Genomic DNA, 27,485 nt, shown 5'->3' with positions numbered 1-27,485 from the left:
AAGGGTTAAGAAGCTAAGGTAACCTCGCTGGCACCTGACCCAAAATGACCAATGAGGGGACAAGATACTTTCAAATCTGGAGAGGGGCAAACAAGGGTTCTGTCTGTCTGTGTGATGCTTTTGCCGGGAACAGATCAGAAATGCAAGCCTTCCAACTCCTGTTAAATTAGTAAGTAATCTAGCTAGAAAATGTGTTAGATTTTCTTTTGTTTAATGCCTGGTAAAATAAGCTGTGCTGGAGGGAATGTATATTCCTGTTTTTGTGTCTTTTTGTAACTTAAGGTTTTGCCTAGAGGGATTCTCTATGTTTAGAATCTGATTACCCTGTAAGGTATTTACCATCCTGATTTTACAGAGGTGATTCTTTTACCTTTTCTTTAATTAAAATTCTTCTTTTAAGAACCTGATTGATTTTTCATTGTTCTTAAGATCCAAGGGTTTGGGTCTGTGTTCACCTGTACCAATTGGTGAGGATTATTATCAAGCCTTCCCCAGGAAAGGGGGTGTAGAGCTTGGGGAGATATTTTGGGGGAAGACGTCTCCAAGTGGTCTCTTTCCCTGTTCTTTGTTTAAAATGCTTGGTGGTGGCTGCATACTGTTCAAAGACAAGGCAAAGTTTGTACCTTGGGGAAGTTTTTAATCTGCTCTGCTCCTTCCACTCACCATGCACCCAGCACGCTGAGATCATTCAAAAATCGGGCTACTGGTTCCCAGCCGATCTGAGTGCATTTGAAAACCTGGCCCTATGTGGCCACAGTACAGGGATGCCAGAGTGTCCAGGGGAACTGCGGTGGCCCTGAGACTGCTCTGCTAGGTCCAGGGGGGAGAAGGGTAGGAAAGGCTCTTACCCTGCAGCTTCTGTGCTGGAGACACTGGGGATGGGGTGTCACATTGTAACTCCTGGATCTGCAGGCTCCAGTGTAAGAAAATGGCACGTCAGACAGGAACTACGCCATGTAACAGGACCTGCGGGCAGTGACACTGCCATGTGCTCCTGAAAGAGCCTCTCCGAGCTAGAAAGCGAGGCCCACGCTGCGCTGGCATAAGGGGCAGCAGTGCGAGGATACCCTGGTGAGGCCCGTGCTGGTATATCCCACCGTCGAGGCCCAGCACCGGCCCTTACCTGGAAATCCGCTAACCATGGCTGTGGCTCCGGGCTGAGCTGGCGCAGATCCTGTATGTGGGCTTTGCGAAGGGGATTCTTCCCCAGGACTGCGCTCGGATCGCTGGCTGTGGGGACCCTCTTGAAAGGCTCGTGGCTGGCAATCTGATTGGTGCTGTACACCCTTCGCCTGGAGGAGGATTTAGGGTCCAGCCCTGTTCGAAGGAAGAGCTGATCAGCAGCGGGACCAGCCAATGCCAATGAGGTCTTTAACATCACTTGTCTCAGGCAGCAGAGAATGGGAGGCCCCTTCCTCTAGAGGGCAGAGAGCCCCACTCAATCACTCTTACCGACTCCACAGAGAATCCCCCTGACTCTGCTGGGAAGATGGACCTTGGATGGGAGAGAGATAAACCAGGCAGGGGGAAGGACAATGAGAGACTTGTGCTTGAGAGCACCCAGGGAAAAGAACCCTCCACACTGCTCATACGCAGGGGTGGCCCAGGCATGAAGGGGCCAAGCTTTGGAATACAGTACATGGACTTACGTTCATAGAGTGCCTTTCGTCCTGAAATATCCCTATTTGAATCAGGGATCCCTGCACCCAGGACTGACATGCAGCCCTTCCTGGGATGGAACACAGCCGTGACACTGTTGGAATTTGACTGGGCCAACAGGATTAATACCCTTAGCCTTGAGAAAAGTGCCAGGGACTCGTTAATGTCCAAGATTTCAGGTCCTGGGTTTTACAACTGCCCCAGACTCCTCTCTCCTCGCTGTTGAGTGTGACTTTGATACTTGGTAAGTGCTGGGACTGTTTTGCAAGTCTGAGGAATGTCTAGCCAAAGACTTGAACACCTCTGTCCTCTCCCAGGCTTGGCAGGTAGGTAAACATCATTCGCCCCATTCTGCTGATGGGGAACGTGAGGCAGGGAAAGGCAAAGTGACTTGCACAAGTCTCCAGCAGAGTCAGTGGCAGATCCAGGAATAGAGAACCAAAGAGTCCTGATTCCCAGTCCCCTAATCTAACCCCTCTCCCTCCTTTTGTGGAAGCAACAGGGCCTGGCATGTCTCCAGAGGAATACACTATTCAGGCTGCCTAGTAGTGGATCAGTGGATCAGTAAGATCCTACATCTGGAATTGGAATTTGGCCTGATCCAAACCTTGCAGAGGGTCACCAAGAGCCCGGGAAGCCTTTTAGTGCAGATGGTTTTGACTACAAGAGGGAGCATAAACTTTGCAATAATAATCCCAGGGCCAAAGCCCAGGATGTGCTGCAAATCTCGGGGGATGTCTATGCTCAGTGGGTTCCCAGTTCGATTCCCAGACATCTTTGAATAAAGCAGCCAAGCCAAGTGGAGTCTCTGAGCTTTGTGTGATTTGTTGCCACTTCTCCAGAGACCCCTGTCACTTCACAGAGATACAGCTGAAGGGATGTTATCTGAAAGTGACAAACCAGTGGCTAAAGGCAATGATCAGGAAGAGGATCTGCTACTGGGTTTACAACGAGGAGAAACTGACCAGTATCTGGGTCAGATTCTCCCCTCGGTTCTTCGCCAACCACCAAGAGATCAGGGGTCTGCTCTGAAGGGAGCCCCCCCGCAGAGTCCTTGGGATAGCTCCAGCTGTCCGAGCTAGCTCCCTCTTCCTGGGAGTGAAAGAAAACGGAACTGCCTGACTCCTGGGAATGCATCATGCTGTAACGCCGTCTCTTGTCCTGGGAAAGAAAGGGAAAGAGAGGAACTGGGCTGAAATGCTGCATCCGCTCTGGCCTGCTGGGTCTGGAAAGGGCTCAGGATGTACATGGAATTGGCAGTCTTAGCAATTCGTACATTATCCCCACCCCTCTTGATGAAGTGCTGGGATACCCCATGTCTAGTGCCCCTTCTCCCTATATCCCATTGACCCAGACCCCTTCTCCCCTCCCCCGCTGTCCCTGACCGTAGAACTGGAAGGGACCTCGAGAGGTCATCTAGTCCAGTCCCCTGCACTCAAGGCAGGACTAATTATCTAGACCATCCCTGAAAGGTGTTTGTTCAACCTGCTCTTAAAAATCCCCAATGATGGAGATTCCACCACCTCCCTAGGCGATTTACTCCAGTGCTTAACCACCCTGACAGTTAGGACGCTTTTGCTAATGTCCAACCTAAACTGCCCGTGCTGCAATTTAAGCCCATTGCATCTTGTCCTAGCCTCCGAGGTTAAGAAGAACAATTCTTCTACCTCTTCCTTATAGCAACCTTTTATGTACTTGAAAACTGTTACCATGTCCCCTCTCAGTCTTCTCTTCTCCAGACTAAACAAACCCAATTTTTTCAATCTTCTCTCACAGGTCATGTTTTCTAGACCTTTAATCATTTTTGTTGCGCTTCTCTGGACTTTCTCCAATTTGTCCACATCCTTCCTGAAATGTGGCGCCCAGAACTGGACACAATACTCCAGTTGAAGCCTAATCAGTGCGGAGTAGAGTGGAAGAATTACTTCTCGTGTCTTGCTTGCAACACTCCTGCCTCACTCCTTCACATCCTTATGCCTCAGGCAATTACAGCTGGTGCTTTTCAAGACTGTTGGCTCTTCTGTTGGCTTGTGTTATGTTTGGGAAGGAGAGGAAGAGAAAAAAGCACAGTGGGATCAAACAACCGCCCCACCTTCCTCCTGCACCTCAGTGGTGCACAGTTGACCTGTGAATGGAAGTGGGGCAAGCCACTCAGCAAGACACCCTGTCTGGTGGCAGAGTTTTCTGTGCATGTGACGAGCATAATATCCAAAGAAAGATTCACGTTAGGGCCATCGTGGCCTTGGTAGAGCAGCCCTGCAACAGTATGTGGCTACCAAGCTAGGAACTCTCCGCCATGGTTCCCTCTTCCCCATACAGCCGCATTCACTTCATGACTCGTATCTGAGAGACAAGTCTCCATGCCAGGGAGGAGTGAGAGAGTGTGTAACTGGCTCCCCCACCACACCCGCATACACGCATGCAATGCACACCCCCACACTTCATGCGCACTCACACATACACATGGATTCACACACACCATGCCCATGCACACCCAAACACATATGAACACACAAACATACACAGGCATATGCATACCCACCCAGGGTGCACGCACACTGCCCATGGGGCTGGGAAATGTGGCAGAGGTTACTTACAGCTCTGGGGTTGGAGATGTACAGGGACGTGTCACAGACAATGCTGTACCCAACCAACCGGTCACCAGGGAAGAGGCAGCTGGCACTGACTGGGGAGATCAAGACCTCAGTGGTTTCAGGAAAGACCCACTCCACGGTTACATCGCTCAGGACAGGTGCCATAGCTTTCTTCAGAGACTTGATCATCTGGCAGGACAGAGCACAAACTCACGTGGTCTGTCAAACGGCAGAGGGGAGGGTGTTGTGAATGAGTGTGCGGGCATGTGTTGTGAGCATGGGCATGCATAGATGCCTGAGTGTGTTGGCATGCCCCTGTGGGTGAGTATGTGAGTGTGCGAACACGCCGGGGTGTCTCAGTGTGTTGCACAGTGAAGATAAACAGACCTGCCCACCTGGATTTCAGTCGCCGATTGTCCTCTCCAGAACCCATCACAATGTGATGTCTTGAGTCTAGCTGACAGAACAGGCTGAGCTCACAGGGAGAGGCTGATGGCCCAGCTGCTCTTGTCTCCTGCCTGCATCTTACACATGATGCTTCAGGGGAAAGTGGAAAAAATCCACCCTGTACACATCTGGTCGATTGGGCAAACTGATCTGCCCCATGGGAGTGAGAGACACCAGCGTAGAGCGAGACGGCCCTGTGATCCCTGGGAACTCACCTGCTACATGCCACCTGTCTCCAGTATTCCAACCCCCTCAACGGAGCATGCAGGTGGTTTATGCCATCTGATCCTTCAGCTGCCAGACACCAGTCTGGTCCAAGAAAGCAACGTAGAGCATCCCTGAGGCTGCTCCAAATCGTGCCATCTACCACCAGCCCTCTGCACTCCAGCCAATTTTCTTTTTGCCCTGCCAAGCCCCCTACATCAGGGGCAACGAAACCAACCATGAGTGCGTTTCAGAAAATCCTCAGTATGAATTTCAGCAGATGCCTTTGCTGCAGGATAACACGCTGGTACCTTGGATGGCAGGCAGGTCCCTGCTCTGCACAGGCATTAATCACACACACACAGTGTGGAGAGTGCTCTAACTCCGCGCCATCCCTTCCCAATCTCCCCAGCCACGAGACATGCTTGCCTTTCTGTAGAGAATTCCCTGGGCCTTTCCAAACAAGCCTCCAGCGCAGACGCCGAGAGATCTCTGCGCTCTGAATCAACGTGACTCCGCATCTTCGCAAGGACAGCGAGCCCTTCTCGCAAGCACACAAAGAGGCTACTGGTAGCTAAGCACTGAGCCAGCTGGGGTCAACTGGCAACACTCTGTGTAAATCAACGTAGCCCCACTGACCTCTATGGAGTTATGCCAGTTTACGCTAGCTGGAGATCTAGGCCAATATCAATATATATATTATAGGCAAATCCATTCGTTACTGCTTTCCCACTCGGGACTGTTTTCCAGAGTGCAGAGAGAAGTTAAAAAGAGATTTACCTACAGGGCATTTTAAACTTTCTATATGGTTCAATGTCCACAATACAGGATCTGTAAGACACACCAGGATGTGTTTGATGGGGCCATTAATTGATGCCTCAGATGGCTGAAGACCATCTGTATAACAAGTGAGGCCTGTATTAACAGCCCTGTAAAAACGCCCTTTCCTGTCTTGGGGTTTAATTTATAACACAGACGCTGGTGCTTCTCTATCTCTGAAAGTGCTTCCTGGGCTATAGAGGGAACAGGATCGGGCCCTTTCCATGAAACAGTCATTACAGCTGGCGTTTCTGATGCTGGCGCTAGGCTGGACTGAACCAATGGGAGCCTGTCAAGTTAATGCACAAAGAAGGGTGAATCTCAGCCTCCCGCTGAAGTCAGTAAATCATATGAACCCAACGACTGTTGCTGGGGAGAGCTGAGCGTTCTATCCCAGAGGGGCCAGGTGGGAAAATGCATAAGGTTTAGGGTCTGTCTACACTGCAGTCATGGCTAGACAGACCTGAGCTAGCTTTAATCTAGCTAGCTCAGGTACCAGAGCAGCGAAGCTGCAGCAGCATGGACTGCAGCATGCCCTAGTCTCCCAAGTAATTGCACAGCCCTCCCGGGCTTCACGGCTTGATCCAAGCGAGTTCAGGTGTGTTTAGACTAGCAGCAATCGCTGCCCATGATTTCAGTGTAGACAAACCCCTAGAGAACGGGAATGGAAGTGGAGGGGAGGCAGATGATAAAGGAACCATATCTCCCAGTTTGGAGTATAAATGCTGTAGAAAAGAGACGGGTGTAGGGTCTCAAACGCTGCCAGTGAGACAGGATGTAACCAGGAGAGGTGGGAATAGTGAGGTTGTGAATAATGAACCTTGCAATGCAACTCTGTGGAGTGAAAGTGACAGGTGCAGGGAGCCCCGTTATTTATGGCATTGGCAGCGTGGGAGCCAGACATCAAAACCTCAGAACTGCTTGCCAACCTGCATTAAAGTCAGTTTAACCAGCAAAACTACTGCACGGTTATTTCTCTTCCATGGCCCCCATGAACCTCCAGGCGGCTGGGCTGAGCGAAACACGGGATTTTAACTTCACTTCACAGCTATTAGCTGCCTGGATGCCAAGCCCTCTGTTTCGGTCTGTGTCTACCACGGCCGCTATGTTTGCAACCAGGAGCGTGTCGCGCCTGCCGCTTCCATTCCTCCCTGCGCACAAGCTCTGACTCTCCAATGAGTCTGACATGAAGGCCCTTTTTCATCCAGCTCTTCCTGCCCACACGCTGTGTAGGAGTTGGCGAGCCAGTCCCAGAGCAAGGAATTGTGCCAAGAGCAGCTTGTGACCACCCCCACCCGCAATGAGATGAGAAGTTCACTAAAACGCAACATGTCCGTTCCCCTGGGAAACTGTTGTTGTTTGAGTCCAGAGGGGCCTACAGGAATTTCAGCTCAGGAGAGGAAGAGGTTGGGAGGGGGTATTCGGTCCAACACCTCTGTGCTGGTGTGTTCAGGATCATCCTGATCCTGCTTCCCACGAGCCATGTTTGTGGGATGTTAACGTGTCCCCCCCGTCAAAGTCAGGGCCTGAGAAACATCCCTGCAAGGCAGTTCTTGGTCACAATGATCCCCCAGCTTCGGGGAGTGGTGTCTGGGCCTGCGAAATCCACACCGGGCTTGCTGCCCCTGCAATGGGATGGGGGGGGGTGTAAATCAGGCTTTGCAGTGGCCGTTCGTTCTGTGAGTGCAAAAATGGTGGTACAAAATAGCAGGAGGGGCCTCTGGTTTTTAGGAACTGTCCCATCAGTTCGACATGAGCCCATTGCGCTGCAGTGTTGCCATGCCATGGGCGTGCTGATGGACGGCAACGTGGAGACACCCAGCTTTGTCCTGTTGGATCAACCTGGGAAAGTGGCAATTCTAAATTCCTCTCCTAGGATTCACCTAGTCAGCCAAAACCTTTCCAATGGGGAGCAGGGCCTGGCATCGCAGATCTCATACTGGGACATATATCAGCAGCCTGGAGATGCCCTCAGCCGCACAGGGCAGCTCTCCTCCGGCATATCCTAACAGCCCACTGTGGCGTAAAACTCCAGTGCTAAACCCAGTGGGCTGGAGTCCTTTCTCCTTCAAATTCACCACCTAAAATCCTGCTAAAAATGATCCATCCCTCAGCACGAATAAACACCCACCACACCTCCGCCCCTTCCCTCCCGGTGCGCTGCCCGGACCCATTATACAGAAAGAGGGCAGGGTGCCATGGGCTGGATCGGAAGGTCCCTGGCTAGCTGGGGAACAAATCTCTGGTCTCACCAGCGGGCGCTTTGCCACTGGCTTTCCTCTGGAGACATGTGTCTCCAAGGAAGAGACGACCCCCATGTCCCGTCACAAAGCACCTCTTCACATGGCTGTCAGCGGATTGGGCCATTGCCCCCTTGGCTTCTAAGGCTTCCTATTATTATTATTAGGGTTGTGGTAGCCCTTGTCCTGGCCCAGGAACCCCCTTTGCCAGGTGCTGGACAAACACATAAGAGCATAAGAACAGCCATACTGAGTCAGACCAAAGGTCCATCTAGCCCAGTTTCCTGTCTTCCGATAGTGGCCAGTGCCAGGTAGTGCCCCCGAGGGAATGAACAGAACAGGTAATCATCTAGTGATCCGTCCCCTGTCACTCATTCCCAGCTTCTGGCAAACAGAGTCTAGGGACACCATCCCTGCCTATCCTGGCTAATAGCTATTGATGGATCTATCCTCCATGAACTTATCTAGTTCTTTTTTTAACCCTGTTATAGTCTTGGTCTTCACAACATCCTCTGGCAAGGAGTTCCACAGGTTGACTGTACACTGTGTGAAGAAGTACTTCCTTTTGTTTTTTTATTAATTAACACAGGACAGAAAGCCCTGCCCCAAAGAGCTGATAATTGACTAATAATCCCTGGCTCTTCATCTTTATCCCTCAGACATTTCCCAAAGAAAGTGAGTATTATTAACCCTGACACTGAAGACAACAGAATATAGACAAAGTGAGGAGCACAAGGAGACAATCCGAGTCAGGGTCAGCATGATGGGTACTGGTGTTAGCACACCTGCCGCCTAGCATGTACCCTCGGCCCATCACCCCCTCCCCCTTTCCATCTGGGCATCATTCGGGGACATGCCTGGTGTGCATTCAGATCTCACTGCGGTGAAAAGCACCAGCCCCACTGGCTGCTATCCTGCTGACACAAAGCCCATCAGTGACCTCTGCCGTCAGCCACCTGCTCAGCTGCAGGTCTGTCAAATCAGCAAATAATCCATCCGCCTTCTTCCCTCGTCTTTATGCAGTCCCAGCCCAGCCCCTTTGCAAGACGGACTTTGATGGGGCAGCTGCTCCCTTGCCCCAGCCCAGCTTTGTCGGGGTGCAGAGAAGCCTCCAGTCTTTGGGGCAGCTATCAAGACCAACCTAAGCTCTGAGCCTTGCCTAGTTTGCCCCCCCACCCAAGGAAAAGCCAGCGATGGGAAGAGGGGAGGGATCCTGAGTAGCAGTACCTTTGGCTGCAGCCTCTCGCCCTCTGCCAGGAATTCTGCACTCCCCTTGGACACGGCAGCCAGCCCGCACACCAGCCTCCTGCAGGCGTTCTGCCCAATGCCAAAGCTGTAGCACCTGGGGAAAGATGGAAATTCAGGATACAGGTCAGGGGCGAGGAGAGGGGGCCATTAGAGCAGGAGGCCGGATGTAGGATCAGTCCCCTACCCCCCCACTAATGCTGGGCAATGTAATAGCATTGAACAGTCCCAGCTCCCCTTGATTTCAATGGGAGCTGCAGGCGGTCAGCCCTCTGAAATCAGCCTCCAGTGAGGTACCTAAGCATGCAGCAAGTCAGCCGGATATTTAGCTTCGACTGCTCAGCCCTGGTCAAAAGGGGACGAAATGATAGAGGGGGATGCCTCCCTGGTGGCACCCGAAGGGACGCAGGCTTGCTGGGCACTGGCCATGGGGCACCCCCCTCCCTCTACCTCCGCTTGCCAGCTTTTGCAGCAGCTCGCTCCCTGTCTGAATACAAACAGCCCGCTTTGGTACAGGGTCAGCTGTTTTCCCCAGCTGAGTCCGGCTGATTATCTCTGCTCAGGATTCAAATAAACTTTCTCAAGGAAAGAGCAGCCAAGTGCTTTCCTGACCTTCCCAGCCCTTCTGCTAAAGTGACCTTTTCGTTGTTGCTGCTTCTGGCTGAAGCCCGCGATCAAGAGTTGGCATCAGGCAGGAAAAACCATGGGTGTGAGCAAGCCCCTCTGCAGCCAGGGGCTTGGGCCTAGCTGGCTAGTGAAAGGCAGGCAAGCACTGATCTCACTTCGTAGACTAAGGGATCAGCTCTGCTCCCACTGACGACCATGGGAACTGTGCCACTGAGCACAGGGAAATGACCAGCTGTTATAAGAGAGGGAGGGAGGGATGGACAGAAGTCAATGGAAGTTGCAGGTGCTCGTCCCCGTCTGTTTAAGATACACTCCTGCCTTGGAGCAGGGGTTTCCACCTCCCTTAGGAAAGGACTGTCTAAGGACTGGTGAAGAGGAAACACAAAAAGCCCCCCCAGCACCTCGTTCCTCTCTGCTTTTCTCCAGCCCTGCCTGTCTGGAACACCCTGAGCAATTACCTCTCTGGGCCTGAGAGCCTGACACCTAGGGCTGCTGCTGCTAGTCTGAGCAGAACCTTCCTCCCTCAGTGAGGGGTCTGGAGGTCCCGCTGGCCCCACAGAAGGGGAGGGTGGCAGGGCGAGAGTGATGGACACAAGGAGGGAAGGAGAATCTTCGAGGATGAGAGGGAAACTTATCATTTGTTTTTTCTGTTCTGTTTCTCTGGTTTCTGAAACTGCGTAGCAGCCTGTCTGGTGGGAAAGGTATGCAGCCTGGTGCTCCAGCTAATCTGGGATCCTGTCTCTGATGGGGGCCAGGACCAGCTGTTTCAGGGGAAAGCACAAGCCCCTCCAGAACACACCTGACGTTGCCATACGGGACCCTGCAGGGTGGGGAATTCCTTCCCTGCTCCCAGCTGATGCCCTCATCTCATGGAAAGGCCTTGTGGTTTCATTGTGTGGACAGAACTGCAGATCCTGTTATTTGTGCCCCTTCCAAATGGATTTAGGGCTCGTCTACACTTGGAAGTTAATTGGGATTAAGGTAGGGTGTGATTTTAAAACACAGTTGCTATTCCCCTGATAACTTTACACATGGACAAGACCTTAGTACATTTACAGGGAAAGTTGCTTGATTGCATTTCCCATCAATGCAAGGAAATCACCAGGAAAGGCAACAATAACATCCAGTGCCTGCTCAGTTCACATCTTACCCCCCGCACACCACATCCCTCAAATGCTCACTGGCCCAGGAGCAAGTGTGGGAAGTTGGGTGCTGATACTTATGCTTTTTCATGCATACCAGAGGGACTCAATCCCCACAATAGCTGCAAATCTCAACACAGCCCCCCCCTTAATAAATGTCTGATCTTTTTCTAAAACCATCCCAGGACATGTGACTCAATGATTTATTATGGCAATGAGTTCCACAAGTTCTCTTTATGTTCCATAAATACCATGCATTTCCTTTAAGCTGCTTTTCACATTTGCTTTTCAGAATATTTGATTTTTATGCAGCCCCGCACTGGACCCAGCTGGGACTCAGAACCAGATGTATTAAAAGACTGCAAGGAAGACTGTTCTCAGGTCAATCCTGCAAGCAGAAGACATCAGTGAAGAGGCTGCTCTAGTGAAACTGCCAGCCCAATTTCCCTGGCTCAGATTGTCTGGATGACCTTCCAGAAAAGGACCTGAACTTCTGGGATCCATTCCAAACCCTGCTACTACAAGCTACCACCCTGCCTTTCATTCTGAGTGTGGGATGACTGTGAAATGTAAGATGGAGGCCTACTCCTGGCATTGCACTCCGAGTCCCCTCCATGCTGGATTTTTTGCCGTATGCCAGAGGATCCCAGAGTTATCCACACCTGGTGGAGAAAGAGTGTTTCCGCAGCAGCTCAATGACCTTCCCGGTGTTGCTGACAGCTCCGTCGGTCAGCAGGAAGAGCAGGCGCGGGTGGCCCCTGTGGATGGGCTGCCGGATGATCCACTTTAAAGGGGATAAGATGTTGGTGCCGCCCATATCCGCCCGGATCTTCTTGACGCTCTCACACGCAATAGCCAGACTCTCCTGCAAAGGGAGCAGAAGCGCCCACTAGCTAGAGTCATTGTGGTAAATATTGTGAGTGATGCTGAGCGCTGATATAACACTTTTTGTCTGGGGATCCCGAAGCACATTACGACATTGCTACACCCCCTAGCGGATGGGGGAAACAGGGGCCTGGTGAGGAGAAGTGACTTGCTGTGGGTCAGACAGCAAGTCAGTGGGAGAGCTGGGAATGCAACCCACAGCTTTTCAACTTTTGGTCCCCTGATCTAACCACCAAGCCACGCTGCCTCTGTAAAAGGCACGCACCCAATGCATCTGCAGCTATTTTCTGTAGGTGAAATTTGCGGAGGGCAGCGCAAGGCATATGCAACACAGAAATCCCACTTAAGCTTGATTCTTTATGGCTTAAACGGGGCTAGTGCCCGGGCAGGGTGCCGCTGCTGTCCCTCTGCAAGGGAGTAATTTCACTCTGTGTGCAAGGGCAGCTGCGATTGTGTAGACCTGTGTGTTTGTCCTTAGACAGTGAGCTCCCTAGAGCAGGGTCTCTGCTTCTTCCGTGCTTGGAAGGTGCTTCCATAAATAAACAATAGCACATAGCAGGTGCTTCTGTAAATAAACAATAATAGCGATGAAGACAATTGCAGGGTGCATACGTGACAGCAGTACATGTGAGTACATGGGCCCAGCAGCGAAGGTCCTGCACTGTATGTATGAATGGGAGAAAAGTGGAAGACAGTGCATGGGATCTTTTGTGATAGCAGGGTGCATGTCTAGGGCTGCACAAGGTATACACAGAACTGTGTGCATTTTTGTGTGGCTGGCTATCCAGTGCCTGTTAATCCACACCCTAAGGAACTCTTCGCGCTGCTCAGCCCAACGCTATGGATTTGTTTTAGGTGAGGGTGATCTGTGCCATCGACCCAGACATCAGGAGGTAATAGCCTCATGCCTGTAACATTCTAGGTGTGAATGACTGGCACATACAGTAGCCTTTTTATGGAAAGGCTAGATCCCATTTGTCAATGTCTGATGCTATGTGGGGTGCAAACCCCGACCCTGCAGTATGCTGGGCTACAAGAGGACATGGGGGTCTTTTCTAGTGACATGGCGATGGCTCAGAGGCATAAAGGCCTGGCCCCTGCTGGAGAAGGGGGCTGGGCTGATGTAATCTGCAGGGGTAGCTCTTTTCTGTTTCAGGAGGTTTCTGATCATTCTGGCTCTTGCTCATTCGGGAAGAGCTCAGCATGGCCAGTGCAGAGAGAGTCCAGGAAAGGTGGGTTCCTAAAAGCCATGTGATGGAAAGTCAGAACCTCCGAACCTAGGTCGCTATCTTGGCCACAACGAAAGGGGTTCTGGTGTCTCAGAGGTTCTGTCCTCTCAGAAAAAGTCCCTGGAATTCATGTACCCAGTGTGGAAGATCTGGGATATTAGCACCCCTCTGTTAATACCTGTCAATGGGAGCATACCGGCCCAAGTGAAGGAACCTGGACTCCAGAACAAGAGGATTGTGGCTAATGGTGTGTGCAGCTGCTTCACACAGAGAGGCAGAGCCGTGAGTGAGCTACACAACCAGCTCCCTGGACCCCAGGACAGGGCACGGTTGACATCAGCTGCAGCACGTTCCCTGCTACCATCCTGCAAAGGTAGCATGTGCCAGCCCCCACAGCAGCGTCCGAGCTGCAAGGCCCTTGCCCTCTTCTGTGAAGGCCAAGGAGTTCAGAAATGTCTTCACCCACCTCACAGTAAGTGTGACTGGAAGGAAAGAGGGTCTTAAAGGTCGACCCAAATCCGATGACGTTGAAGAGGCATGCCGGTGCCAGGCTCTTGAGTATGACCAGCAGGGCATCCTGTGAGGGTGAAGGAAATAAAAGTGAACACATCAGGAAGCCTGATATCTGATTGGCAGCCTTGGCTTTACCAGCAACATTACCCTCCTGGCTTTCCTTCTCCATGTTAACTTCACCACTACCCTGCATTTGGCTGCATGCAGTTCAATAACACAACAGAATAACACTGCTTGTTTCTCAGAATCATAGAAATACAGGGCAGGAAGGGACCCCAAAGGTCATCAAGTCCAGCCTGCGGCCCTGAGGCAGGGCCAAGTAAACCTAGACTCTCCCTGACAGCTGTTTGTCCAGCCTGTTCATAAAAACCTCCAGTGATGGGAATTCCACACCCGCCCTTGGAAGCCTCTTCCAGAGCTTAGCTACCCTTAGAGTTAGAAAGTTTTTCCTAATCGCTAACCTAAATCTCCCTTGCTACAGATTAAGTGCATAACTTCTTGTCCTACCTTCAGTGGACATGGAGAACAATTGGTCATCGTCCTCTTTGTAACAGCCCTTCACATATTGGAAGACTGTTAACAGGGCCCACCTCAGTCTTCTTTTCTCAAGCTTGGTTTTTTTTAATGTTTCCTCATCGGTCAAGTTCTTTAACTTGCTTATCATTTTTGTTGCTCTCCTCTGGATTCTCCTAATTTGTCCACATTTTTCCTAAAGTGTGGCACCCAGAATTGGACACAGAACTCTAGCTGAGGCCTCACCAGTGCTGAGTAGAGTGGGACAATTAGCTCATGAACTTAAATACAACATTCCTGCTAATACACCCCAGAATGATATCAGACTTGTTCACATCTGCATCACATTGTTGAGTCAGCTTCAATTTGTGATCCACTATCACCCCCAGATCCTTTTCAGCCATACTACCACCCAGCTAGTTACTCCCCATTATGTAGTCACGTATTTGAGGTTTCCTTCCCAAGTGAAGTACTTTGCACTTATCTTTGTTAAATTTCATTTGGTTGATTTCAGATCATTTTTCTAATTTGTGAAGGTTATTTTAAATTCTAATCTAATTCTATTCTTCAAAGTGCTAGCCTCCCCTCCCAACTTGGTGTCATCCTCAAATTTTATATGCATACTCTCCATTCCATTATCCAAGTAATTAAGGAAAACATTGACTAGTATCAGACCCAGGACTGACCCCTGCAGGACCTCACTACATACGCACTCCCAGATGGACAGCAAACCATTCATAACGACTCTTTGAGTATGGTCTTTCAGCCAGATGCACACCCACCTTATAGTAATTTCATCTAGACCACAATTTCCAAGTTAGCTTTTAAGTGATTCACACATTAAGAAAACACTGCATGCATCTGATTGCTATTCTCCTCCAAAAAAGCTCTTTGGGACAGAGATGGGTAGTATGCACCCCAAAATGTAAGATTTTGGGGGATGGGTTTTAATAAGAGGCTTTACAGAACTTTAATAGAATTGTTTTCGTGAACTTTAAAAAATCAATGTGAGCTGTAGCTCACGAAAGCTTATGCTCAAATAAATTGGTTAGTCTCTAAGGTGCCACAAGTACTCCTTTTCTTTTTGCGAATACAGACTATCACGGCTGCTACTCTGAAACCAATTTTTGGATAGAAATCTTCTTTTGTGAATGTAGCCATGTGTATTGTGAGAGAAACTGTCTGCTGTGTTTTTTTCTTGAGCAAAGTGCACGAAACAAACAAAACAGCATAAATGCTGAAAAAAATCAGTTTTTTTAAAAAATTTTTAAACTGCTTTCTCTCCGAATGAATGATTTTTCACCTGAAAAATTCTCTGTAATTTTCCCTTCTGAACTGGTTCTTTTTATTAGAGAAAAGAAATGTAATCGATCTCACATCATGCATGGTGGGAATGGAATGCTCCAGGATGAAGGGTGCTGCTCGTTTTGACAACAAACAGGAGACAGTGGATATGGAGTTCACTTGTGAAAAAGAGGATGGTTAAAGGCCAAGTGCAGGTCAGTGATTTGTGTTGTTCCACAGTGCTTTGGTGTTGTGTGTTTACATGAGGATGAGATCATACAGTTGTCAGTTTGCCTTGGGCAGCAGAAACCCAAGAGCCAGCCCTGAGAGAATAGCTGCTAAGGTCAAAGGAAGTGGGAGAGCCTTCTCACTTTCTCATTGACAGAGGCATGGATTAGATGACCCAAAAGGCCAGGAAGTTAAAAATATACCATTTCCAATTTAAGGGGAATTTTAGATTATCAGACTGTAACTTCCCAATTAGAACTTCGCCATAGCACCAGAGTTAAACACTTCAGCTCTTAGGGCTTGTTCCAAAGCCCAGTGAAGTTCATGGAAAAATGCCATGAGGCTTTGGATCAGATCCTTAAAGTTTTATAGTAACTTTATTGCCACAAGTTGATAGCACCTCTCTAGCTTCATGGCCACCCCAAATTCATTACTACAGACAGTGCATCACATCTGCAAGGCATCCAGGTCTGGAGCTCCCAGTGACTTCAGTGGGGGGGTTATGCCTGAGCTCTGTACTGTTACACACACACACACACACACACAACCCTGGCTCATGACTGGCTGAAAACAGTCATGTGACAAGTCCGTAAGTTTGTATTGGAGACTCTCTGAGAGGTAAACAATACAGAGATCTGGAGCAATGTTAACCGATGTACATGTATGCGTTTTGACTGGCTGCAGATGAGTTAGGGAAAACTGAGTTAGTGAGAGAACATATTCAAATTGCTGCTTCCTGAAAGGTTCAGCAGAGATGATTTTTTTCCCCCCAGGATTTTGAAGTTGGTATTTTAAGAAGTAGTTTTCAAAAACAGATTTCCAGATATTTCTAATGAAGCAATTCAAATGTATGTTACAAATACGGACTTCACATTTCAGTGAGCAGGAAGATTTATCGCTCCTTAAGGTAACTATTGATCTCAGTTCTCCTGCACTCGATATTTATTTCACAGATCCATAAACCTAGATGTCCACCTCAAGAGAAGTCTATATCTGCTTCTTATTCCATGTTTGCCAATATATATGCTAGACACAGTCACACTTACCACCCTGTATACAGTGTTTTTGAAATGGTGAGCTGCATTAGAGCAGGATTGCCAGAATGAAATCAGCCGCAGGAAATTAAAAGCATTGAACTTTCCCCCTTAACATTTTAGTCTGGAATTCCCTTCCCCCTCCCCCCCCCATTACACACACACAGAAAACAAGCACCAAATTACTCCCTATCTATTCATTTTTGATTAATTTTAATCTACAGATAGCACTGTTGTCACATAGCACAGTTTTTACACCACGCAGCTCCATTTCCTCCTTCTAACACATCCAAGTTCATCCCATGCAATTTATAGTCCAAGCTGATGACTATGCAAATGTTATTCAATCAAGTTCAATCCATCCAAAATACATTAAAAGCAGCAACTGCATTCAGACATTTACGAACGACAGAAGCCAGGAGAAAACAGGAGAGTGGTTTTTTTTTGATTCTCAAGATACATTGCCTTGAAAGGTGGCCTCTCCTTTTCCTTAGAAGTAGAAGGGAAAGGGTGGGCTGGCAAGCATCCTTCTTCCATTCAGGATGGCCACACGACTGGAAATCTTCAAGCGCATTTCTTACCATGCTAGTTAAACTGCCAGGCAGAACCCAAAGCCTTCCTGAGCAGTCCCATTTCAGTACCAGAGACAGTTCCCTCGGTGCTGCCAGGGTGAATTTCACCCCCAGAAAGTAGCTATTGTAGGCTAGGATTTTCAAAGGAGTTAGGTACATAAAGCCAGGGTGCCTAATTCACTTCAGTCCCTTTAAAAATCCCAGCCATAAAGAATAATGAGTTAAATTCAGCACTGATGTAACTGGTAGGACAGATTTCAGAGTAACAGCCATGTTAGTCTGTATTCGCAAAAAGAAAAGGAGGACTTATGGCACCTTAGAGACTAACAAATTTATTTGAGCATAAGCTTTCGTGAGCTACAGCTCACTTCATCGGACGCATACTGTGGAAAATACAGAAGATGTTTTTATACACACAAACCATGAAAAAAATGGGTGATTATCACTACAAAAGGTTTTCTCTCCCCCCAACCCACTCTCCTGCTGGTAATAGCTTATGTAAAGTGGGACAGGTGGGACTGGTAGGACAGGTTTCAGAGTAGCAGCCATGTTAGTCTGTATTCGCAAAAAGAAAAGGAGGACTTGTGGCACCTTAGAGACTAACCAATTTATTTGAGCACCCGATGAAGTGAGCTGTAGCTCACAAAAGCTTATGCTCAAATAAATTGGTTAGTCTCTAAGGTGCCACAAGTACTCCTTAGGTAGGATAGGGTTACACACACAGGGTGCACTGTATGTCAGAAAATAGGTGAAAGTGACAAAATAGTGTAAGTTCCACAGACCTGGCACTCACTGGGTTTGTAACAGGAGTGTAATTTACACAGCTTCCTGCATCAGCCTGAAATTATATTTGATGTCTCCCATGCAGATAATGACCAGGCTTGACCTGCTTAGCTTGTAAGAATTAATGAACCCATAGCTCAAGGTTATACGTTAAATAACATTACACAGCACCAATCCCTGATAGAGCACATCTCATCCATAGATCTTGCCATGCTACACACAAATGGGCACAGATTATTTTAGTTACTAAATAACAATAATCTTTCACATTTATCTAGGGCAGTGGTTCTCAAGGGTAAGGACTGGGACTAAGTCTCTGGTGATAATGGGTGTGTCCTTAGGTGAGTCACTGAATCTCTCTGTGTTTCAGTTCCCCAACTAAAATGGGGATAACAGCCCTTCTTTTCTCCCACCCTTTGTCTGTCTTGTCTATTTAGATTGTAAGCTGTTTGTGTACCAGCACCTGGCACAATGGGGCCCTGAATTCAGTTGGAGATTCTAGGTGCTACTCTCAAAAACATAAAATAAATTATAACAACTAACTTTGCCTAAAACACCCCTGTGAATAAGATATTATCCCCTTTGCAAGTGGGTAAACTGAGGCCCGGGGAGATAAGTGACTTGCCCTAGTCCACGCAGTGAATCAGTAGCGAAGCTGGGAATAGAATCTAGATTTTCTGACCCTAGATACTGCTCCTCTGAGTGGGAAGGAATGCACACAAAGCAGAATAGAAGCTCCTAATGACTATCAGGTTGTAAAATGTGGGGGGGGGAGCAGTGTTTCCTTGCACATCAGTGAAGTAATCTTTCATCTCCAGCGGCTCTGACATCTCAGTGTAGCCCTTTGGTGATACCATCGCAGGGAACAGTAAGCTCTGCAGGCAGCTCTGTTCCCTAAGTGTCCCACAGGTCTCACACTTGCAAGGGTGAGAGAAGGGGTTTTGCCTGGCAGGACGGGACTGCATGCTTTTCAAAGAATGACAAAGGGAATTTTGAATGCGGTGATACTTAAATCTATTTCTTTAAAATTCACGTGTGCACACATAAACATGCAGGTATGCACCCAGGCACGCACACAAACACACGTGTGCATACATAAGATTTAGGGTACTAGGCTTTAGTGGCCCCCAGGCAGGCTCTGGCTCTCTGCAGGTGGCCTGTACAAACTAGCCCTTCCAGAACTCTGCCAACAGCCAGCACATAGCAGGCAGCGCTCTCATTCTCTGCGGGTGGGGGCCTTCCGAATCCTGTTCCCATGGAAACAAGAGCCAGCTTGGCAATGATAAGACTTTGAACAGGGCTCCTGCTGGGGCACCTCCGGTGCAAGTCCCAGAGGCAGACTATGCCCAGAAGGGGATGCACCACTGCCCAGGACTGAGCTCCTGCAGCGGTAGGGGTCTCCATCCACCTAGCTCAGCCCCAGACATGGGTGGCACTGTGGGAAGAGAGGGTGTGGCCGCACACCTGGGGCTGAGCTAATTCAGTGGCTCTCCCAGGTATTCTCTGCCTGCAGGGCATTCACCTGCAACTTAGAGCTGCCCTTTCCTAGCAGAAATTCCAGGGGAAGGGTGGCTTTGCAAACCCCACCTGCCCTCCCCAGGGCTAGGGATTGTAACAGCCCCTACTGGTTCAGGAAAATGTAAAATGCAGGGGTGAACTGACCCCAGAGAGTCCAGAAGGAAATCTTTCCAGGGCTGCCCCTCCCCAAACTGCAGCTGCTCACTGAGACCTGCCAGGGCCAGCTGGCAAACACAGACCTGGCCTCTGAAGTGCAGTAGGCATAGACAAGAATCATTAAATAGTGACTAGAGAGATTTCCCCGTCGATGGCTGTAGGAGTTTCAAGGAGGGAAATTTGGCTAAGTCCAGGCCTGTACAGTTATACCAGACAGTGGTGCACAGCCAGACTCTGTCCTGATTTACGCCCTTTTCAGGGTATGTCTGCATTGCAGCCAGGGTGGGTGAATGGCAGTTTGCGTGGACATATCTGTACTCGCTGTACTCCAGCTAGCTTGCTAAAGATAGAAACCTCAGGCTTCAGCGTGGGCTGTACCAACCATCCGACCCCCCAACCTTCACCCCCAGGTCTGTACTTGCTTGTACAGCTGGTGCTGAAGCCTGCAGTGTGCCATTCTCACTTCTATTGTTATCAACTAACTAGAGTACATCTAGCACGGGTTTGTCTATCCAACTGCTATTCCCACAGGGTAGATGTCCCTGAAGTCACTGCGGGAAGCTGACACTGAATCCATCCCAAGGGAAGAATATTTGCCAGCCATACCCAAGCCCCCTGTCTTACTGCCCATCTTCTATTATTTCACTCCTGAGAGGGTCATCTCTAAGCCCCCCATTCGGCAAAGCACTTAATGGGACCTCCAAGAACTAAATAGTCACCTTGGCTCTCATAGGGCCCAATCCTGTGAGCTGTATTCATATAAATAGCCCCACTGAACTCACTGAGTCTCCTCATGTGAGTAAGGTTTGCAGGACTGAGCCTATAGGGACTGATCCAAAACACACTGAAAACAATGGAAAGGCTCCCACTGACTTCTAGGGGCCTTGGCCAAAGCCAGTTACCATAATGTCATCAAAACAATATGACGTGTTTATATAGGGTTATAGCTCATATGTAGGGCCCTACCAAATTCACGGCCATGAAAAACACATCACAGACCATGAAATCTGGTCTCCCCCCATGAAATCTGGACTTTTGTGTGCTTTTATCCTATACTATATAGATTTCAAGGGGGAGACCAGCATTTCTCAAATTGGGGGTCCTGGCTCAAAAGGGAGTTGCGGGAGGGGGTCACAAGGTTATTTTAGGGGGGGTGCAGTATTGCCACCCTTACTTCTGTACTGCCTTCAGAGCGGAGAGCGCCCTGCCAGGAGTACTGCAGAAGTAAGGGTGGCCACACCAGACCGGGCCATCCTTACTTCTGTGCTGGTGCTGGCAATGGCTCTGCCTTCAGAGCTGGGCTCCCGGCCAGCAGCCGCTGCTCTCCCGCGGCCCAGCTCTCAAGGCAGGGAGCCACCAGCAACAGCGCAGAAGTAAGGGCAGCCGTACCGTAACCTCCCCCTACAATAACCTTGCGCCCCCCCCCCCAACTCCTTTTTGGGTCAGGACTCCTACAATTACAACACCGGGACATTTCAGATTTAAATAGCTGAAATCATGAAATTTATGATTTTTAAAATCCGATGACAGTGAAATTGACCAAAATGGACTGTGAATTTGGTAGGCCCCTACTCCTATGTACCTACGGATTATAGTGCATGCGGCACATCCCCTGGCATATGCACTTGTACCTATCTACCTCGACAGCTCAGTGTCACCCACGGCTCAGACAGTCATTGCGCAATGCAGCAGCTCTGTAACACTGCACCGCAAAACCACAAGACAGTTTAGCACAGGCCACAAAGACCTCCTTTACCAGTCAAAGCTGCAAAGGGAATTTAAACAGGTACATTATTGACTATTATTTATAATGGCACCTTCTATCCAAAGAGCTCAACGTCCTTCACACATTCCACAGAGGTAGGTAAATGTTATTATTTTGCTTTTACAGCGAGGAAAACAGAGGCACTGACTGGTGAAATGACTTGCCCAGGGTCACAGAGCAGGTCAGTGGCAGAACGCCACCTGCAGAGTGACTGGCACCAACCACTTCCTGCGGCGTTTTGAGTTTCTTTGGGGGTCTTCCATCAAAGTACTGACCTGTCCCAACGCTCTGTTTAGGCTGTGAAATTTGACCAGACAAAGGTAGAATGGCTGAAGAACACATTACATGCAAACCAGTGAGATGCTGAAAACCAAACTGCTTTGGATTTGTTCCATCCACAGAAAGAACACCTCATGACCCCCAGAGAGCCGAGAAAGATGGGCAGAGATGCTTCATCAGCACTTAAAGAAACACTTTTGCTAGCTAATATTTAACCAGAGTTTAATGTTCAGCCAATTCTCCGCAACTGCAGATCCCTAGGAGTCGTGTTTTACCCCCCTGTGGTACCTTGACGCGGTTGATGTTTGTGCCGCTCATGCTTCCACTGCGGTCTATCAGAAATATAAACTCTCCCTGGGTTTCCCTGAGGTCTGGCTGGCTGGTTCTCAGGTCAGGGCAGAAGTTCAGCATGATCACGGGGTGGTGAGGGATGTCCTTGTTCAGGCGTTTCCTGATGATTTCCGTCTGCAACAAGCAAGAAATGAACTTGAGAGGAAGAGCACCAGTGTGGCGGCTTATCTGTAAAACCCCTCCATGTATTGTCCCTTTCCCCCCACCCCACCTTTTAACTCTAGGCATGAATCAGAGCAGTGTAAAAAACACAGTGGCAAAAACACCTGAGCCCTGTCTATGCTACAGCTTCCCCATTCCTACCCCCTGTGGAGCAGCTCCAGTGCTCAATTACATGTCTGATTTCAGGGAAGATACATTCTGGAGGGCAAATGCTGCATGAGACCCCCAATCCGAGAATACCTACATATTGACTGCCTGCATGAATGCACAGTGGGAACACAACCAATCTACATCTTGGGATAACCACCTTATGGCAGAGGATCTCCAAATGCTTTATTAAGTAAGCCTCTCTGTATGAAGTCGGTACATATTATTAGCATGTGCATTTTACATATGGGGAAACCGAGGCCCCGTGCCATTAAGTGACTTGCTCAAGGTCATACAGGAATTAAATGGCAGAGCTAGGAACAGAACACATGACAGCCTCAAGCATTGTTCCACATCTAAATGGGGCACAATGTCCGGCTCTGTTATTTTCTGCTCTTTCTGTTTTTTTCTACCTGTTCTTTTTATCATATTTTATCACATACATTAAAATACCTGGCCTACCACTCCAGGTATAATTGCAGTAGAAAACTGCATGATACATAGTTTCTTCACTACACATCAGACCTCAGACCTATTGGCTTTTTGCATTTTTTCATTTTACTCTACGTATCAATCTTCATTTTAAAAAATCAATAACATTGAACTTTAAAAAAAAAAAAAGAGGGCCCATGATGCTTTTAGACTCCTCTTTGTTATGTGTATTAGGATTATTTATTTATATTACCATAACGCCCAGGAGCCCCATTCATGGACTTATTCCCCACTGTGTTAGGTGCTGTACAACAGCAGAACAAAAAGCCGACAGAGCCTAAACTGACGTGAATCAACTGAGCTCCACTGACGTATGGAGCAACGCCGATTTATACCAGCTGCGCATCTGGCCCCTTGTCCCAGCTCGGCAGCACTGAAACACACGCTTAAGTCAACAATTTGTCTGAAAAAAAGAAAAAAAACCCCAAGGCTGCCGATTCTCTCTGATTTCATGGGAAGTTTACAAACCTTCTGCCTGAATGATTGCTCTTATTTTATACAGCCAGTGAGGCTTCCATCCCCAGAGCCGTCTATAATGTCATTACAAACCCTTCTTTTTCTGTATTGGTCTGCACATACCGCTGATCTCTCCCCAGCTCAGCCCCACTTTGGGTTGATCTGCACACAGAGGTTTTATTTGTCAGCAACACAGAGAGAATTTCTCTCCCCCTGCCCCCTGTGGAAATGTATATCACATTTATAGGTATACGTACAGAACCCTGTAGTTACATTAGCCTGGCTACAAATGACAAGGACTATCGACTCACATGCTTCAGCATCTAAATTGCTCACCAGCTGCAGGGGTTGGGAAGTCATTTTGCTCCCCCCTCCCCATATAATGTCACATTGTTTCACCCCTTCCTCAGAAGCATGCAGCATTGGCCTCTGTCAGAAAGCAGATTAAAGGGCCCTTGGTGTCTTCCAGCATTGTAATTACTATTCAGCTGTATACAGATTGTAATAACACCTTTGGATTCACAAGGGAAGCCTGGTGTCAGCCAAGAGATGGAGACAGCTTGCTGCCTGGATGAGTCCCCTGTGGATGGGATGACCTGCCCTAGGAAAATTGAATAGAAGGGCGGGCTGCATGAAGACAAGCCCTGAGCAGAAGGGTGGGTCCTGCTGAAGATGTTTTTGAGTTCATTGTATGCATAGAACCATAGGCTTAAATGGGACCGCAAGGGTAATCTTGCCTAACCCCTGCCAAGATGCAGGATTTGTTGTGGCTGAACCATCCATGACAGATTCCCTTCTCTTTGGACTTTAATACCCTGAAAGGGGTGGGACTGAGGAGGCCAGAGAGCTAAAGCACCACTGCACTGGACCCACAACCAACCGTCCCAGACTCCAGGACAGGGTGAGTAGTGTCCCGTTGGGCCACCGTAAAAGCAGACCCTGTCACACTTCTCTTCCCAGCACCCCGTGCCACAGGCAAGCATCACTCCTATTCTGCGGATGGGGAAATCAGGCATGGGGTAGGGTAAGTGACTTGCCCATGGTCACATAAAAGCCTAGGGTTGAACGGGGGACTGAACCAGGGTCCCCTGAGTCTAAATCCAGCGCCTGGTGCACTAGGCTGTTCTGCAGGTGAGGATACTGGGAGGCACTCAGAACCTCACAAAGTTGAAAGAGCCTCAGCCGAGCAGGGCCCAATCCTGGCAGCCCAATAAGCATGGGACTCCCAATGACTTCAGAGAGAGCTTTGCAAGGGAAGCCTTGGTAAACAGGACACTGAGAGTAGATCTACATTTCAATGCAAGGCCAGGGTTAATGACACTTGAGAGAGCAGACGCTGGGTTTGAGACCCCAGGGCTTGAGCACATACACTGATTGCCAACCCCAGGTAAAGAATATTTTAACCTGGGCCCAAACTCGGGGTTCTGGGGTCTACACTGCAGTAGGCAGACCCGAGTCCAACCAATTGTATCCCAGACTTCCTAGCACCCTCCCAAAATGTGACCACTCTCACTCTTTGTAGGTGGCACAGTGTGGGAAAGCTTGACTGCCCACGGTGCATGTTACAGGAAGTTTGAGCAGTCCGCCAACACAGCCTGCCAAGCCGTCGTTTTGGTCTGTGCACTTCCAGCAGCCAGAGCCAGCAACATGGAGAAGGTGCCATTTCAAGCACTTCTCTTGCTTGGGCTTTCACTCCCATTTCAGGATGCAGGCAGAGCTTCCACGAGACACTGGTGGGCATTTCGGCAGCGTTTTCTGACCCACGGAAGGCACCGGACAGATCTAATGATGGAGCAGGAGCGGGAGGATGCGGACATGGCAGACTTGAACTGGCTGATGTTGGTTGGTATAGCCATTCATGCCCACTATGTAGACCGGTGCTTCTGAAGCAGGGCCGTAAGCACTGGCTGATGGGATCGCATCATCCTGCAGACCTGCAGTGACCAGCCATGGGTCCAGAACTGTTGCATGAAGAAAGCTATATTTCTGCAGCTCTGTGAACAGATCCAACCCTCCACCATAAAGACACGCACATGAGGGTGGCCTGGCTGGTCCAGAAGTGGGTTGCTATTACCATCTGGAAGCTGGCTATCCCGCGCTGCTACAGGTCCATTGCCAACCAGTTTGAGACTGAAAAGTCGATGGTGGGTAAAATGGTGGCAGAGATTTCTGAGGCAGTTAGGGGTGTGGTTGACCCCAAGATGGCAGGCATAAAAGATACTCCTGAAGTAATTACTGGCTTGTTTCCAGACTGCGCCAGGGCCATTGATGGGATCCGAGTGCCCATACTTTGCCCTTCTCAAGGAGCACAAGTACCGAAACTGCAAAGGGTGCTTCTCCACTGTTATGCAAGCCCTCGTGGACAACAGAGGGCGATTTATGAACGTAAGGGTTGGCTGCACTGGAAAAGTTCATGATGCCAGGGTTTGGGGTTTTTTTTGGCAATTGGGAGTCTACATTCATGGACACACTGAGCCATGATTCCTGCCACGTGACATTGTCATAAACGGCGTCACTGTCCCCACTGCTATTCTGGAGGACCCCGTGTGCCCCCTTTTGTGTTGGCTTTTGAAACCAGCCCCTGATCTCGGAGGCAAAAGAAGGTTTAAGTCCACTCCCGGCAGATGGAGAATGGTGGTTGAATGAGTTTGGCAGGCTGAAATCCCGTTGGAGATGTCTATTTGGCAGGCTGAAATCCCGTTGGAGATGTCTACGGAACCATTTGGATTCCGGTGACACTGCTGCTGTCCGCCTCACCGTGGCTTGTTTTGCTCGTCACAGTCTTTGTGAAGCCAGAGGTGAGCCATTTCCCCCTGAATGGGCCTATGGCAGCGAGGGGCCGCTGACCCGTTACACTCAGCCAGAAAGTGCACCTGCCCTGGATGCACCCGGGCAACAGACGTCAGGGATGCTTTGTGCTCCCACCGTATGGACTTGCATGGACCAATGGAAGAGAGAGAACAGTACCCGTACGAATGTGCTTGTGGCGGGGAGTGGGGGGGGTGCTGATTGCTTGTGTAGGCTGTGGGGTGAGACAGGGTGTACCAGGCCTTCCTGGCTCCCTGCTGGAGGCCCAATGCTCCTACCACACCCCACCCCAGGAAGGAGCAGTGGAGGTGGGCCCTCCAGGCCTGCCTAGAAAGGCTGCACGGAAGCAGCCAATCAGAGCCCAGCAGCCTCAGCTAAAAGGAGCTACAGGGCCTTCGGGGGTCAGTTCTTGGCTGGGACCAGAGGGAGGAAGGAAAGAAGGGGGCTCCCCTCTGGCCACAGGCACTCAGCTGGCTGTTATTGGACCTGGGAGAGCGAGGGCCTAGGAACTCTAACCCAAAGGTAGCAGGTGGAGGTCAAGGGAGCAGGCGGGAAAAGGCCCAGGGAATGCAGCAGCAGCTAACTGAAGGGAGCCATACGTTGCTGCTGTTTATAGGGTCCCAGGGGTGGAACCCGGAGTAGTGGGCGGGACAAGGCTTTAGAAGCCAGAATGAAGGGCTGGATTGAAAGGACCCAGAGATGGGGCTGAAGACCCTGCTGAGGGCAGGCAGCCAGTTTGTTGACTCATCGATACCTGGGAAGGGGTTCATTTTTGAGCGTGTGACTTGGCCAGAGGACTGAGTCACTGAAGACCCGCCTAGCGAGGTCAGCCACCTACAAGGGGTGCCAGGAGTGGGGGAAAGGATCACAGTACTTCTCCCAGCCACTAGGAGGCACTCAGGAGGTGAGTGTCACCTGTCACGGGGGTTGATTGTCATGCATTATATTCTTGAATGACGTGACCACTCATGAAAGGGGATGGGGAGACAGTATGGATTGATGTAAATAACCGATGTAAGGATAGATGTACATAGCTGGATTGAGACATGGGTTTTGCATGCCACTTCCCTGCTGTCCCTGATCATGTGTTTACCTTTATTATTTGAAATACACATTACATGCTGTGTTGCAGTGATGGCAATAAGATTTCTTTATGAAATCAAAACTTTTATTTTGACACATTTATTGGACAAGTACAATATGAAACCGTTGCAGGGCAGGCCAGTTGCCCCTAACACCCCAAAACATGAGCAACACCCAAACCTTTAAAAGTTACCATGAATAAAGCGCATAAACACACGCAAACAATGAAACTAGGTACAAGACAACCCCA

At 49.3% G+C, this 27,485-nt stretch overlaps 1 protein-coding gene and 1 long non-coding RNA gene across 4 annotated transcripts in view; one reads left to right on the top strand and one right to left on the bottom strand.

Annotated features, from left to right (window-relative positions):
- The window catches only part of VWA5B1 (von Willebrand factor A domain containing 5B1), a 77,594-nt gene that overhangs the window by 26,454 nt on the left and 23,655 nt on the right, over positions 1–27,485 (bottom strand). For all 3 annotated transcript variants that reach the window (XM_043531839.1, XM_043531841.1, XM_043531840.1), the window contains exons 8-14: positions 22,025–22,201; positions 13,558–13,668; positions 11,640–11,842; positions 9,191–9,305; positions 4,257–4,442; positions 2,625–2,820; positions 1,124–1,317 (exon numbers count right to left, since the gene is read on the bottom strand). In XM_043531839.1, the coding sequence (XP_043387774.1) occupies positions 1,124–1,317; positions 2,625–2,820; positions 4,257–4,442; positions 9,191–9,305; positions 11,640–11,842; positions 13,558–13,668; positions 22,025–22,201 (1,182 nt within the window). The remainder of the gene's footprint in view (positions 1–1,123; positions 1,318–2,624; positions 2,821–4,256; positions 4,443–9,190; positions 9,306–11,639; positions 11,843–13,557; positions 13,669–22,024; positions 22,202–27,485) is intronic.
- LOC122463275 lies at positions 100–22,589 on the top strand. The gene is made up of 3 exons (XR_006286470.1): positions 100–169; positions 15,470–15,616; positions 22,436–22,589. It is a non-coding gene; the product is annotated as an uncharacterized LOC122463275 (long non-coding RNA).

The sequence above is a fragment of the Chelonia mydas genome, chromosome 18, assembly GCF_015237465.2.
Source record: "Chelonia mydas isolate rCheMyd1 chromosome 18, rCheMyd1.pri.v2, whole genome shotgun sequence".
NCBI lineage: Eukaryota > Metazoa > Chordata > Testudines > Cheloniidae > Chelonia > Chelonia mydas.
This window is presented reverse-complemented; position numbering and strand designations above follow the sequence as displayed.